The sequence below is a fragment of the Erigeron canadensis genome, chromosome 7 (assembly GCF_010389155.1).
Source record: "Erigeron canadensis isolate Cc75 chromosome 7, C_canadensis_v1, whole genome shotgun sequence".
In the NCBI taxonomy this organism is placed as follows: Eukaryota; Viridiplantae; Streptophyta; class Magnoliopsida; order Asterales; family Asteraceae; genus Erigeron; species Erigeron canadensis.
This window is the reverse complement of record NC_057767.1, coordinates 33,312,277-33,328,133: the sequence shown is the minus strand read 5'-3', so window position 1 is coordinate 33,328,133 and position 15,857 is coordinate 33,312,277. Positions and strand designations below refer to the sequence as shown.

At 35.1% G+C, this 15,857-nt stretch overlaps 2 protein-coding genes and 1 pseudogene across 2 annotated transcripts; all 3 read right to left on the bottom strand.

The window, feature by feature from the left end:
- Window positions 1-1,368: 1,368 nt before the first annotated feature.
- Window positions 1,369-2,603, bottom strand: LOC122607453 (annotated as a pseudogene).
- Window positions 2,604-9,315: 6,712 nt separating this feature from the next.
- On the bottom strand, window positions 9,316-10,697 carry LOC122607905 (trans-resveratrol di-O-methyltransferase-like). The gene is made up of 2 exons (XM_043780977.1): window positions 9,900-10,697; window positions 9,316-9,618 (listed from the first exon to the last, which is right to left on the bottom strand). Exons 1-2 carry the CDS (start codon window positions 10,695-10,697, stop codon window positions 9,316-9,318), a joined length of 1,101 nt encoding a protein of 366 aa, XP_043636912.1.
- Window positions 10,698-13,928: 3,231 nt separating this feature from the next.
- Window positions 13,929-14,318, bottom strand: LOC122609359. The gene has a single exon (XM_043782410.1). The coding sequence runs from the start codon at window positions 14,316-14,318 to the stop codon at window positions 13,929-13,931; it is 390 nt and encodes a 129-aa protein (XP_043638345.1).
- Window positions 14,319-15,857: the final 1,539 nt, after the last annotated feature.

Here is a 15,857-nt window from a genome sequence, read left to right as displayed (position 1 = left end):
GCACATATTCCCACACACATATACATTATCCGATCAAAAAGCTCGAGTTTTAATACAAAAAGCAACTTTTTCACATAGTATAAACGCTCTCAAATACACACCAATTTCATCAGCCGATGATCAGCAAAAAGGCTCTAACATAATTCATTGGTTGACACGTAATTTTTTGTGACCTAAGCGGTCAATCTCCTCTTTAAGAGAAGGAGATAACAATGTCAACATGAGAGATGCAGGCGCTAATTTTGTTAGGATATATACATGATCAATATTCATGAAGAAAACGATGATACAAAATGAGAATGAGGTAATTAAACACACTTCTTTATCTAGAGAAGAATATTACACGAACATCCGCACATATTCCACATACATTTAGAAGATATCCAACAGGCCAGGTGCTAGAACTGATCACAACTTATTAGTTGATGGTTTAACACACATACCATTAAGATGAAAGCCCATGCCTAATGTTTTATCTTGGTAGCTTTATCGGCACACATGTTATATAGAAAGCAATGCAACTTAACTAAGGATAAACTTCAATAACAGATCTCGACCCCAGAATTGGAAGCACAATTTTATAATTGCTAAAACTAGCATCAATGAAGAGCCTTGCTCACTCCTTTTCGCTCCTCTCTCTTCCCATTGTAACAGTCATCATTAGCATATCAAAGAAAAGTTCATTCTCGAGTGATTTGTGTTAAGTCTGGGATTCGCTGAAGGAGACTTGAGAACTGACGTATGACGTCAGCAAGTCTATAGCAAGTAATCAGCAGGTGAAGTGACGTCTTCAGCAAGTTGAATACTCCAACATGGTGTACATGGTGGGAAGAATTCAAATCAAATGAAAACAAAAAGTCACATGGTGGTTAACCAACTGTAATTTGCCTTGAATGGCAAATGTACATGTTGGGACCAAAGCAAGGGTTCACTCTCTCTCTCTTACCCGATTTGGTATAGAAGACAATGGGCACATGATTCAACTACCATGAGCCAATTGGAAGTCGACAACCACCATCAAGTTACAATCAAAGCAGGCTGTGTTGCCCTAAGTCTTTCCTTATATAAAGCAACACAACCACATCGTATTAAGTGTGTTAGTCACCTGAAAAGTGTGTGTCACTTGTAATTGCTTAAGTTTTTAGTGTGTCTAGACTTAGCAATTATCTTTGTTCTTTTGTATTCTTGTAAGTCAAGTGTAAGATCAACCATGTATTCATCGTTTAATCAATGATACATATGATTATCCTTGCATTGATGTATTACAATTGAACTCTACATTGTTCTTGTTATTTACTTACTTGCTTACTTTCTTTCTTGTCTATTTAATTAAAACATAAGTTGTGCATTCGTGGACCATCAATTTGTGGTCCTCTGGATTATCCTTTTACCACAATACCACCATATCTATGATGATTACTTTTCCTTCATTTTCTTTGCTTGGAATTGCCTCTTTGCATTGCTTCAATATCTTTATGCACTCTTGGTCACTCCAATTATGTAATATCAACTATTTTGTTGAAAAAAAAACACAACTTAAATATGATAGATTTTACATAGAAATTTGTTCACTTTAGACTGCAACTATATTATAGGTTATATATATTTAGAACAAAATGAAAATGAGTTGATTGAGTATTTGATTCTAAAGTACTCCAGCTTTGCTAGAAATGGTTTCCATGTAAGCAATGACTCGCTCCACATAAGCCCTTATTCGGCACAAACCCTTAAAAGAAGTTTTTACCACTTTTAGTCCTTACCATAGACATTTTAATAGTATTGTCCCATAAAAGACATTCTGCAATGTTAAAGTACATTCCAATCAAATAGCCCCTTATTTTAACGTTATTGTTAATAATGTGGCTTATAGTGTGATATGAATTCATAGTGTTTGTTACTAGCAAGGAAACGTTGAGAAAATACCTTCAGCAAAACTGCATCTGCTTTGGGAATAGCTTCAAACATGTTTCCACTAACATAACGCAAATTCTTACTTCCTACCAAACCCTTAATAACATGATCGAGGAAGATCAAGACCAATGTAACTAACACTAGGAAAGGCTTCAGCAACGGCTTTGACAACGATCCCAGTACCGCTACCAACGTCAACAATTGATTTTAACCCTTGAAAAACACTCGTGCAATGTTTAAGAATGAGAGTTGTAACAAGCCTTGAATCACAAGCCATTGCTTCATTAAAGAAATGGTTGAGACCCGGCTCCTGGCCTGCAAGTTCATAAAGCGTGCTCCCGTGGGTTGTGTGACAAGGGTTGAGATCGTCATTTTTGAACCACTTGCTCATGTCTTGCCATGGATTCATAAATATTGGATCCAGCATGGCTAGCAAAAAGTGTCTCATGCTCAATGGCTCCTCCTCCAAAAGATACCGAGATGCGGGAGCTAGCAAAAGGGTGCACCGTGACTATTGATAATATCGGGTATGTCTAACTGAATAGCGCATTTGAGTGACATTGATTTTATATAGCTCAACATATGGTTCCATATGTGAGCTTGGGATCGAAGCAAGTCATTAGACTGCTCATCATTTTGCAATAATGCCATTTGATTTCTTAATTATTTTATACAAGTAATTATGGAAGACAATATCTCATGGTGGAATTGAACATAATCTTAAGGTCTTGCCTATATATATATATATATAAGAAAGAGCTAGCTAGCTAGCAATCAAAATTAAAAGATATGATCGATGATGGACTAGTGTTTTATTATCGAGAAGGAAAATAATATATTTTCTCTTCCCAACTCCACGTTTGCTAAACAACATAACTATTCATATGTTGTGTGGAGCTACAAGTTGTAACGTATATACAGATGTTACCTCTTATTATTTTCATTAATTTATTTGATGATGAACGGACACGTTACAGTAATTCTCTCCTTATTTTATTTTGTCTATTTTTTATCTTTATTTTTTTGAACGGCATTATTTTGTCTACTATTTGATGAGAGAAAAACCTTATCTGAGATAAATAAGGGCTGATATTTTAGTACTGGTGTCTTTAGGGTTTCTAATTTGTATAATGAGATTTTTAGGATTTACTATCTAGTGACTTGGAGTACTGGTTCATTCAATGAAGTCGGTATTTTTTAAATGCGCCTGGTATCCCGACCATATTTTTGGTAATCCGATCAGACTATTAATGACAGGGGTCCGCTTTTACTCTACCAGATTTGTCATTACAGACAGGGGACCACACTATTTTGGAGCGATATGGTCGAGATACCAAAAATTTGGGTGGGGATACACCAGGCGTTTTTAAAATTATCAAAAATTAATTTAAATTTCGTTAATTCAATCTAATAACTCCTCGCTAGATTTCCCAATGGTTAATAAAAGATGAATGTTCAAAAAAAAAATTACTGTTGGTAATAAATACATAATTTTATATTCAAGAAAATTTGACTTCATTAGATGTTGCATAAATGAGATAGTTAGCAAATTCCTTTATATAATTACTATGTGCAGTGTTTAGTTAGAGGTGCCAGTAATTATATTAGTTAATGAAACTCAAGAATCATGATAGACAATCATATCATTATATTAAAGCCAATTTCTTGGAGCCCACACCACCGGTGGCGGTGTGTTCAGCGGGTTGGGCCAACCCGTGTGAAGCCCGACTCCCACTCCGTGAGCCCTGAGTAGGTAGACCCGTTTATCAGCAAGTGAGCCATATCAGCCACCTCTATAATTTTCTCACCTAAAGAAATATCCTCAGTTGGTATTTATTTGATTTTAGTAATTTCTATGTTTTTTTAACTAGGAAAATGTAAAGGAAAAGAATCTCAACTCATTGTATATACATCCTGTAAGTACTTTGTTTCACATGTTGGATTTGGTGGTCCAATCTGTGGAATTGGCAATTCCAACCCATTTACATAGGAATGGGTCAGTTTGATTAATGTTTCATCTTCAATGGATCAGTTGGATCAATCAAAGTTTTACATCAAAAGGAACGGGCCAGATGAATTGAACATTTCAAACGGGTCAAAATAAGCCACATAACATGGCACTCTAGTCTTATAGAGTAAAATTTTGTTTGGTTTGCACTGTAGGAGAAGGCCAGGTGGATCCCTGATTTGTTGCCATAATTTATCGAATTTGTCATGTTTTTGTTCATTCTTAACCATTATGTATCCATGGTTTTCAATTTTCATCTTCGTTTCAATTCCTTCTTGTGGTTGCAGTTTTTTTGTTGTTGTTTCAAAGAGATCCAGCAGCTTCTTTAAAGACGTTAAATCTAGAAATTGGTCCCTTCCATCCCGAGTCAATACGCATCTGATCTGATGCTGAAACAGTTACTATAAAACATTATGTGTCATGTTCTGCTATCAGGTAAGAACAAGATTCCTAGTTTTATTAAGTTAATATTTATTAGATGAACAAAATCCAGCTAGAGTACCCTTATATTAGTTTGCAATTTTAAGTACTCCTAATTGTGATAGTAGCTTTGATTCGTGACCTACTTGTCAAACCGTTACCGCTGATTTTGACTCACCTTAAAAGTTATGTATTTTGACTCGAACCAGTTTTTACCAGCTACCCAACTGTCTGCTAAGCCACTTTTTGTTCTTTAATATTGAAATATATAATACTCTAGGATGCATAGCTTGAACTCATATTAGCCAATATGTAAATCCATTACAAGCACTCTTGTATAAAATGAAGTCTCATTTTTAAATTATAAAATGAGTATTTCACGTTATCAACTCTAAAGATCAACTAAATGGATCGACAGTGTACCCGGGGACGACGAGTCTTTTTGACTCAGATATACGCAGTCTAACTGGGGTATCCCCATGACTATTTCCGAAATGGATTTCTAACGGAGGTTTTGGCCTATAGATCAACTAGGTCTAATCTCATGCCATGGACAATCAATGATTATTTGCGAGAAATTCAAACCTAATGGTTGGTTGATATTCATGGACAATCAATAAACAATTAATTTGTGAGAAATGCAAGCGCTCATTTGTACACGTGAATTGATATACACGAAGAAAACGATGATGCAAATGACAGGAACATCCATACGGATTCCACATACATTTAGAAGTTTTCTATTAGAGTATTAAACTCACGGCTTATTGTGGTTAAGGTGGCGGAACTCGAGAATCAAGATCTATTCATAGAGAGGGGGGGGGGTCAGGATTTTTTAAATATCGGATCGGTAAATAATGAGTTTTTTATGTATAAAATAATAGTTTTTCAAAATATATGTAATATAAAGTTATATATATATATAACTTCAAACTTAAACATAACATAATGTTTCAACTTAAACATAATTTGTCTAGAAATAATAACATAATTCATAAAAGCTTTAACAAAAAAAAGTTTGACTTTGGTTGACCCGATTCGATACAGCCGAGTCTTGTCCAAATTGACCTGAGTCTAGAACCCTGGCCGATTTTCAGACCAAGTATGGCAAATTCGTATCGCCAGTCGGCCGATACACGATCCGACTCGGTGAAATCGGTTGTATTAGCCGAGTTTCACAACATTGTTGTGGTTAGCACACATACCACTAGGATGAAAATGTAGGATATCAAGGACCTTATGATTTTAGTTTTTCTTGAAATATGAACAAACAATGAAAAGAAAATAATGCAGGAACTTTTGTATGGCAAAATGTGAAGACTGTACTTTCGTTGAACAAAATAAGGCTATAAATAGACTACAAGTCTACACACGTTCTCTCCTAATTCCCAGCCATACACTTCATACTACACTTTTCTTCTTAACTCCTAATAAGCGGTCAAACATGACCCACTTCTTAGTTAAATAGAACATGCATAAAACCACTAAATAACTTACTAAATAACCAACTTAAACTTACTTAACATAACCCAAATAAAATACTAGACTCATACTAATAAAACGACTCATTGACTTGTTGACCCGAAATCAAGATTAACCCAACAGAAAACTCATTCATAAGTTGAAGTACTGGCGTACTGCACACAAATTGCATATCTTGGTAGCTTTATTTTTTGAAAGTAAAAAAAAAAAAAAAAACGGAGTACTTAAAATTGCAATATCGGGTATTTTGTGCCATGGTCATTGATAATATCGGGTATTTGTAACTGAATAGCACATTTGAGTGACATGGGTTTTATATAGCTGAACATATGGTTCCATATGTGAGCTTGAGCTCGAAGCAAGTCATTAGATTGCTCATTGTTTTGCAATGCCATCTTTCTTTCTAGTAATACGAGTAATATATACTCTAATAAGTTATAGTATGGTGACACTTAACCTTATAGGTCTTGACTATATATAAGAACAAAAGAGATATTGAAAAGAGAAAATACCATTATTTTACTACTATTCTATTATGGCTTCCCATGACATTTCATGATTGCTTACGGAGACAACACTAAAGAATATTATCATGTGGAGTAAATGTTTATATGTTACTTATGTGGTTATTCTCGATTCAATGACTTTGGTTGCTACGTAATGGGGATAATACCAAAGTATTTGATAATTGATTGAGATGTATGTTATGATGATACCAAGAGAGACCCTAAAGAGGCTTCTACATCTACAGCTGGAAAATTTTCATCTTTGAATGCGGCCGGTAAGGCTAAGGAGGTCCTTGTGTCGCAATCTGGTCCTAAGGCTGCATTAAAGAATACTTTAACTTCGAGCTTTGGGGCGTTGACTCCGTAAGTGGTTGATAGTGATGATGATGATGATGATGAGGTGGACGGTTAATGATGAAACGTCAAGTTTCATGGCTCGACAGACAAAGGCAATTGCAGCTGATATTGCAGAAATGACAAAACAGGAAATGGGCGAAGTTGTGAAAAACCTTAGGAAACAATCTAAAAGAGCCGAAAAAAAAGGAAACGCTAATGGTGGAGGTTCAAGTCTATAATCCCGTTGAACCAATTTCATTACAGTGATGAAGATGGGGATGATGTATACGACGTAGATGAGAATCAAATTCATGAAATACAAAGGGCATTCTGCATATCAATGGACATCACTTTAAGGGATCGAATTAGAAAGTAGATTTACAACATCTATAATCTAGTTTAATTAGTTTTCTAGTGGCTGTGTCGGTTATGTATGTTGTATTGTCTGTGCAACGGGCTGAGATGTGAGATTCACTCACATCTTATCTACCTCAATTTTTTTAATTTGGCGTAACACTCAGATCAATGATCATTTGGAACGATTGAAACCTAAAGCTGTTTAATATTGATAGCAATGAATTATCGACGTATCAAAATTCAACTGAACACATGTAGTTTTATGGAAAACACTCATAAATACAACCCAGAATGTCAACATAAATGACGATAGTCTATAACGAACAGTTAAAGATTTGGCCCATATTTAGGGTCTGAGAACCAAATCATAACCAAAACAACCAAATCCAGCTAAACTAGCTAGGTTTATCATAGTTTGCAAATTCAGGTAATATTTACTTGCGATAGTAGCTTTGATTAGCGACCTACTTGTCAAACTGTTAATTGATGAACAAAACTGCTAATTTTGACTTACCATAAAAGTTAGCTATTTTTACTCAAACCAGTTTTTACCAGTAACCCAACTGTCTGCACCTTAAAGATAAATGAAGATGTTAATATTCTAATCTAAGATGCATATCTTAGAGCAAAAACAGAGGAGATGCTTTACTCATAGGCCATTGACTATCTATCTTCAATAAACTTGTACTTAACCCGATAAGTTAATCCATAGTAAGCACTTTGTTTCAGATTGAAATCTCATTTTCAATTTGTACAATGATTATTTCACGTTATCAACACTACCTACACAAGATACAGTGGTTAATGGCCAAGTACATGATACAGTGGTACACCTACACAAGTAACACAACATTTGATCTTGTTTACTCTTTTTGTCCTATAATACTCACAAAGCATCAGATTAGCATTCAGGTAATTAATTTTTTCTTTTAAATTTACATTAATTTGTTTGTTCATAAACTAGGCCTTCAAAATTAATCTCGTTTAAGGCCACTAAAAAATTTAAGCCAGCACTGTTGCACACATTTATGTTCAAGTTATGATAACCCTCTAACCCAACACCAAGTGGTACACTGGTACCGCCACCATGTGACCACATGGGTTCGAAACTTACCAAAGGCAGAAACTATATATATCATGTTGGGGAAATTCGAGATAACAAACAGATAACCGGATATAAACAATCTTTAGATTGAATCAATTTGGTGGTTCACCCAAACTATTCAATCAGATACAATCAAAGATTAAGAATTTTCTGTGCGTTTGTGTTTGAGAGAAAATAGAACTAGAAAGAAGAAAGAAAAATAATCGAATAATCAATTCTGTTACGGGATATCTTTTTATCAACAAAATGGCAGTTATTGCTAAGTATTTCGAGTTGCCACATTTGGTCCCTCAAGGGTCAGCTCGACCCCAGCCAGGGGCTCTGCCCCTTGGACCCCGCTCCCAGGGGCGCTGCCCCCGAAACCCCGTACCTTAGGGGCTTCGCCCCTAAGGTCATAATAAATTCAAATAGGCGTGTACTCCGCACCACCAATCCTATATGATGTATTATTATGACAATACTGATCAAACAAATTAACCCAATTACACTAAAATATCATGTGATCTATTTGTGATCAAGGATGGTACTTCACCGGGCACGAGTTTCATGCATTGTGCGCTCTAGATGCCAGAATGGTATATAGAACCAAAGGGTTCCACACACTTACGTACCCTTTTTTTGTTATCCCTGTAACTCAACTATCAATTAGGTCTAGTCTGATCATGCCATCAAATCAATGATTATTTGTGAATAGACAATCTAAACCTATAGTTGGTTAAGATAACAGTAATGGATTATATCTATGAAAAGACTAATCAAAATCTGCCTAACAATGTGGTCCAATGCAAAAGTACTTGACATATTAATAATTAATCTAGCTCATTTACAACCGTGGTTACGTACACTCATCCTATTGTTCTTCTATAGCATGACTAGATTGAAATTGTTAAGAAGCTACATTCATATAGAATACGTTCCCTAAGAAGCTAGATTTGTTTATCGTTTATCATAAATTAAACCATTCATATAAATAAACAATGTCAACTTGAGAAACACCAACGCTAATATTGTTACAATACATGATTATATATTGTTTAAGATGACGATGATACAAAAATAGAATGAGGTATAACATTTTTATTTTCTTAGAGAAGCAAATAATTACACAAACATGCACACAAATTCCACATATATCTAGTATCAAGAAGACGATACATGTTATATAGAAAGCATTAATGCAACTTAATTAGCTAGGGATAAACTTCAATGAGAGATCTCGACCCCAAAATAGGAAATATTTTATACTCGCTAAAACTAGCATCAAGGAAGAGTTGTGCCCACTCCTTTTCACTCCTCTCTCTTCCCGTTGTAAGAGTCATCATAAGCATATCAAAGAAAAGTTGAGTCTCGAGCGATTGGTTGTCCTGTGGGTTATCCTTTAACACCATATCTATGATGATTAGTTTTCCTCCATTTTCCTTGCTTGGAATCGCCTCTCTGCATTGCTTCAATATCTTTATGCACTCTTGGTCACTCCAATCGTGTAATATCCACTGTCATGTTGTAAAAGATATAACATAACTTTGATCACTTTAGATGGTAACTATATTTATTTGTCTATACAGAGATGACATGAACGATGATCGCTAAAGAAATGAAAAGGGGGTCATATTTACACCACAATATTAACAATTAATTTTGTGTTCATTAAAATGAACTAATTAGGATGTCCAAAAGAATGATGATTATCTTAGGTGATATCTACACCACAAAAGATTTTTTTTTAAGGTTCATTGTTGACAGTGTAGCTAACAAGAAAACTATGAAAAAATACCTTAAGCAAAACTGCATCAGCTTTGGGAATGGCTTGAAACATGTCTCCACTAACATAACTCAAATTCTTACTTCCAACCAAACCCCTAATAACATGAGGAAGATCAAAACCAATGCAACTAACATTTGGTAAAGCTTCAGCAATGGCTTTGACAACGGTCCCAGTACCACAACCAACATCAACAATTGAATTTAACCCTTGAAAAACACTCGTGCAATGTTTAAGAATGACCGTTGTAACAAGCCTTGAATCACTGGCCATTGCTTCATTAAAGAAATGGTTGAGACCCGACTCATGGCATGCATGTTCCCAAAACACGCTACCGTGGGTTGTGTGACAAGGGTTGACATCGCCATTTTTGAACCATTTGCTCATGTCTTGCCATGGATTCATTAGTTTTGGATCCAACATGGCTAGCAAAAAGGGTCTCAAGCTCAACGATTCCTCCTTTAGAAGATACCGAGAAGCAGGAGCTAGCAGATAGCCTTTGTTTTCCTCATTGTCTTCCTCTTTCTCATCATTTCGAGTTCTGCCTATGTTTTGTTTCACAAAGAAACCAGAGTGGACAAGTATACGCATGAGTCGATGCACAAATGGGGTTCTTTCCTTGTTAATAGAAAGCGCATCTACTAACTCAGAAAGCAACATTGGTGAGCCATGGTCATTGATAATATCCGGTATTTGCAACTGAATTGCACATTTGAGTGACATGGGCTTTATAAAACTGAATATGTGACTCCATATATGAGCTTGAGAATGAAGCAAGTCTCTACATTGCTCATCATGTTGCGATACCATCTTTCTTTCTAGTAATAATAGATACTCTTATGTTGTGTATATTGTGTTGAAACTTCACCTTATATATATAGGTCTTGACTATATATAAGAACAATAGAGATATGGACTTCATTGAAAAGAGTGCATGGTATTTTACCATTCATGAAGATCCATGTTGGTATATGGTAGAACTTGAGACTAAAAGATTTTGTGTTCAAATCCTGGTGTGAGCAAAATTCTCTCAAGAATGGAGATAGAGGTTTTCACATAATGGGTTTCCTTTGAAATTGAAGTTGGATATATGAAGAGGAATGTTGTTGAGCCCAAATTTATCATTAAAAAAAAAATAAAAATCCATGCATGTTGGCGTCCCATTTCATTTCTTAAATGTTTTATGGAGATTGGAGCTAGACAACACTAAAAAATAATATCATGTTGAGTAATTAATGTTTACATGTTGCTTAATTATATATGTTGTGTAACTCGATCATTTCAAAGAAGTATATCAATTTCATTGAGAATCCTGCCAATCAATCATGCATAAAATCTGCTCCGGGTTACATTGATTTGCTACTGGAAACAATACCAAAATATTTGATAATTGATTGAGAAGTACAGTATAACGTATAATGTATGACATTTGACTAGGTTAACATAAAAGTTGAGTTGTCATACACATGGCCGGCCCTGGCATAGGCCGAAGAGGGCGACGGCACGGAGCATCGAAAATTGAGGGGCAACAAATTTTCGGTTCAAGCTATAATATACTAGGTTCATTTAGAGTTAAAATGATGTTATAATAAGTTTAATTAGACATTAAAGTTATTATATATTAGTTAAGGCTAAATCTGAGGAACAAAAACTTCTATTCGGTTTTAATGGCAATATCAACGAGTTGGAGACGTTGAGATGGAAGATGAAGGCTGCATAGTTTTGTTTTTTTTTCTTTAACTTTACATTTACACCCCTTGAGTTTCACCAATGTATAAAAGTTGTCCATTTTAACTTGATGATATAATAAAGGTTCTTTAATGATGTTTTTAATAATTACTATGAGTATAAAGATTACCTCCATCAATACATATTTGAAAATATTATTAAGTTAAATAATATTGTGGATATGAATTATTAATAGACTTTGCTCTTGTAATTATATGTAGTTTAGAGAGTTTTGACTACTTTCATTCATATTTTTTTAAAATAACATTCTAATCTACTATTACTCCTAAATTACTCGTTTGCTTGAGATGAAATTTAAGACTCTCGAAAAATCCATATTAAAAAAATAAAATTATTAAGAATTTAACTTTTATTATATGAATATAATATTATATGTTGTTAATTAATAACAAATTGTATTCTTATTTGAATAATACTTTCTTGTTGCAAAAAATTAGTACGAGTAATAAATTTAGTTTTCGGTTTTTGGTTTTATAACGCTTACTCTGATAAGACTTAAAACAAATTAATGATAAATTAACTAAACTCTTATACTTAGATCGTTTGCCTATAAAATTTTGATACTGGCATATTTTATCTGTCTTGCCCTGAGCATTGTATAACTCAAGACGGTCTCTGGTCATATATAAACTTAGTTCAATCCCAAAAATAACATGGAACTTGAGTAAGGAGTATCATTTGTTGGGGTTAACTAGAAAATAAAATGCCTATTAATTAAACTATTTGAGACAAAAAATTAATTATAAGACATCCTTTTGTCGTTTACTTTTCTTCCTTTCCAATGCAATTTCCAAAATATCACGGCGTTATGCGTTTCACTTTGTCACCGGTTAATTAATGACTTTCTAAAATTATTGCTCCTCCGGCAAACCAAAGTTTTCAACAAATCTAAATGCAGTATCTAGTTCTGGTTTCAATTAGGTGTAGCTAGTTTTATTGGCATAGTGACCAATACATCTTGAAGATTAAATGGGCGTTTGATTCGCAAAATGTTTTTATAAAATTGAAATTTGTCAAAAAAATTGGAATAGGAAAGAATTAGAATTGAAAGTTTTACAATTTTTCATGTGTTTAGTTGACATAATTCAACTAAAAATCTAAATTGAAATTATAACAAATGAAAAAATTACCAATTTTAAAATTTTTATAATATCTTAATAAAATATAAACAATAACATTATCTTTGTGCCTCTTTCTTTTCACACAATATAAATATAAATAATAATAGATATAATAATAATAATAATAATAGTAATTACTATGTAACATATATGAAACAAACACATCGGTTCAACCACTTTATTATTCACATAATAACATCCATTCATATCTTTGTGCCTCTTTTTTTTCATATAGTATCATCACCATCTCATGGTCTCAATCATCTTTGTCCTTCCACACAAAACTCAATTCTACTCTCTTATTCTTATATTTTAATATTTTAATTATCATTTTTAATATCAACTGAAACTCTATCAATCAAATAAAGGGGAAACAGAGCACAACAAGGTTAGTGGTTGTTCTAAAATTCAAATCACCGACGGTGACTACCATAACGGCGGGTTGTCACCGCCATGGCGGTAGACGGGGTGGCTGCCATGGCGATATGGAGGTTGGTGGCGGGGTGGTGGCTCAGCAACGAAGTCGGTGACAGGGTCGCTGCACAACACTGGTGGCTGAAATGTTGGTTCTAATCAATTGGGGTGGATGCCTAAGGCAGCGGGGAGGTTATCGCGGTGGTTGGGGGTGGATGTGGATACAACAAACCATGGTTGTAACAGAGATATAAATGAGGAAGTAGGTTTGTATTTTTTGTGGGGTTGTTTTTGTCAAAATATTTCAATTCCAATGGAATTGTAAATATTCCATAGGTATATGGAAGGATTTGTGAATCATATTAGAGAATTTGATGGAAAATATTAAATTTCAATTCCATCACTTTGTCCAACCAAACAAGGTAATGGATGGAATTTAAATTCCAATTCCATGGATTCCATGGAATTTAAGGAGGAGAGTCATTGGGAGTCCTGACTGCCACGTTAGCAGGACTTTCTTCAGGACTCTCCCCATAACTCTCTCTGCCTATAAGATAAGCTTCTTCTGGACTTTTTCGTCACATCATCAAATTTTTTATATTTTTTTAATAAACAAAACACCATTCAAATAAATGCTTTTATTATTAAATAAAACATTACAACACTTATTAAACTAACATTACAACACTTATTAAAAAGAGTTACGATCCTAATAATAGAAAATAAAAATTATGAAAGTACACATAATAAAAAAAAATCAACGTTGACGGTAACTTTCCGGAATGTGCCAAACATGCTCCACTAGGGCATTGCGAAGTCGATGGTGCGTCCTTCTATCACGTATCTCTCCGACGACTCGCATTTGCGTTGCTACCTTTTCATCCCACGTACGTCTTCGCATATTAGTTGGATCGGACAAGTAATCCTCCTCAAGGTCGGAAATTGCGTTACCGTTGTCTTGAACAATCATGTTGTGTAGAATGACACAAGCATACATCATACGTTTTATCTTGTTCACCGAATACGGGCGGGCATCTTGTTTAAGGATTGCCCATTGACCTTGAAGCACCCCGAAAGCTTGTTTGACATCCTTTCTTGCAGCCTCTTGTAGCGCTTGAACTTTGTAGTCTTTGCGTCCATCGGGCATTTAAAAGACTTGATTAGTGTGGCCCATTCAGGATAATACCGTCAGCTAGATAATATCTCTTTGTAAACTATTTGCCATTAATAGTATATTGCCTTTCGGGGGCCCTATCTTGGAGTAGATCATCGAACAAATCTGATTCATTAAAGACGTTGATGTCGTTGTTCGAACCTACAGGGCCAAAGTAAGCATGTCAAATCCACAAATCATACGAAGCTACAGCTTCGAGCATGATCGTTGGATGTCCTTTGTCGCCTCGTGTGTACTGCCCTTGCCAAGCCACCAGACAGTTTCTCCAATCCCAATGCATACAATCAATACTAACAAGCATACCAGAAAAACCATGAATCTGTTCATGCTTACTTACCAGACGTTGAACATCTTCAGTTGTCGGCCTTCTCAAGTACTCAGTGTTATATAAATAATAAACACACTTGCAAAAGTTATATAAACATTCAGTTGAAGTCGCACGACCCATATGTAATTACTCATCTAATTGGTCGGCATTAGAAGCATACGCCAATTGACGTATGGCAGAAGTACATTTTTGGAAAATGTTGAAACCGGCCCTACCAGTACAATCGGTTTGACTTTTTTGGAAAAACAGAAAATGTTTGGGTAGGGGTTCGATGGCGCTAAAGTTGTGTATATCTTGGCATATACGAAGAAACATATGCTTGCGCATTCGAAATCTTTTTCGAAAATAATCGGCCAGGAAAGTTGGTGCATTAGAAAAGTAATCATTCCATAAACGCATCGCGGCTCCGGCATGATCTCGTGATAAAACCCTTCTGGTTCGAGGTACACGTGAACTTGACTCGACATCGTTTGCTTCATCTTCGTTACAAACATCAAAAATGGCGCATGTGATCTCCGGATTAAATAGGGTGTTTATTTGCGTAACGGTGGAGTTTAGAAATTTGAAATCGCCACTTGATGATGAATTAGACATGATTTTGGTGGTGTTTGATGAATGAAATGGTATGTGATAAAATGTTGTATGTTAAAATGAGAATATGTTGATGTGGTTAAATAGGGAAAAAAAATAGCCGTTTGAAATGGAAAAAAAAAACCTTTGAATTAACAAACTATCTGTTGCTTTGGTCCCACCACACGCGTCTTCAATAGTCCTCGTGAGGACTGGATCGAGGGACGCAGCAAAATGGACGCTCGTTGCCTATGGAGATGGAGATGGAGGACGGAGGGAGGACTCCCCTACAAGCACGGGCCTAAGGTATGAACATTGAGGCAAACAGGTTTTACCGTACAACCTAATACATATTGGGTTTTCCCTTGATCTGGAATAAATAGGGCCTAAGGGTTATGTGTGCTGGATGTGGCCAGTTAATCGGTGACTTTAGTCACCATAACTTTTAGTACATTTAACATCATAATGTATTGAATAGTTGTACGGTATGCATAATTTATTGTATGTTGTGATAGATCTATCACCTTTTTTTGTGGTACAAATATCATTACTCTTCTTTATACTCACTTGGGGGTAGTTTTGCTACTTGGTCGTTCAAAAATGAGTATCTATTT

Bases quoted from the DNA above. Each gene is read 5' to 3' on its own strand.
- LOC122607905 (XM_043780977.1), bottom strand. From the start codon at position 10,697: ATGGTATCGCAACATGATGAGCAATGTAGAGACTTGCTTCATTCTCAA. The intron at 9,619-9,899 runs GTATTTTTTCAT...ACAACATGACAG, and splicing joins CTGATGCAGTTTTGCTTAAG to TGGATATTACACGATTGGAG.
- LOC122609359 (XM_043782410.1), bottom strand. From the start codon at position 14,318: ATGCCCGATGGACGCAAAGACTACAAAGTTCAAGCGCTACAAGAGGCT.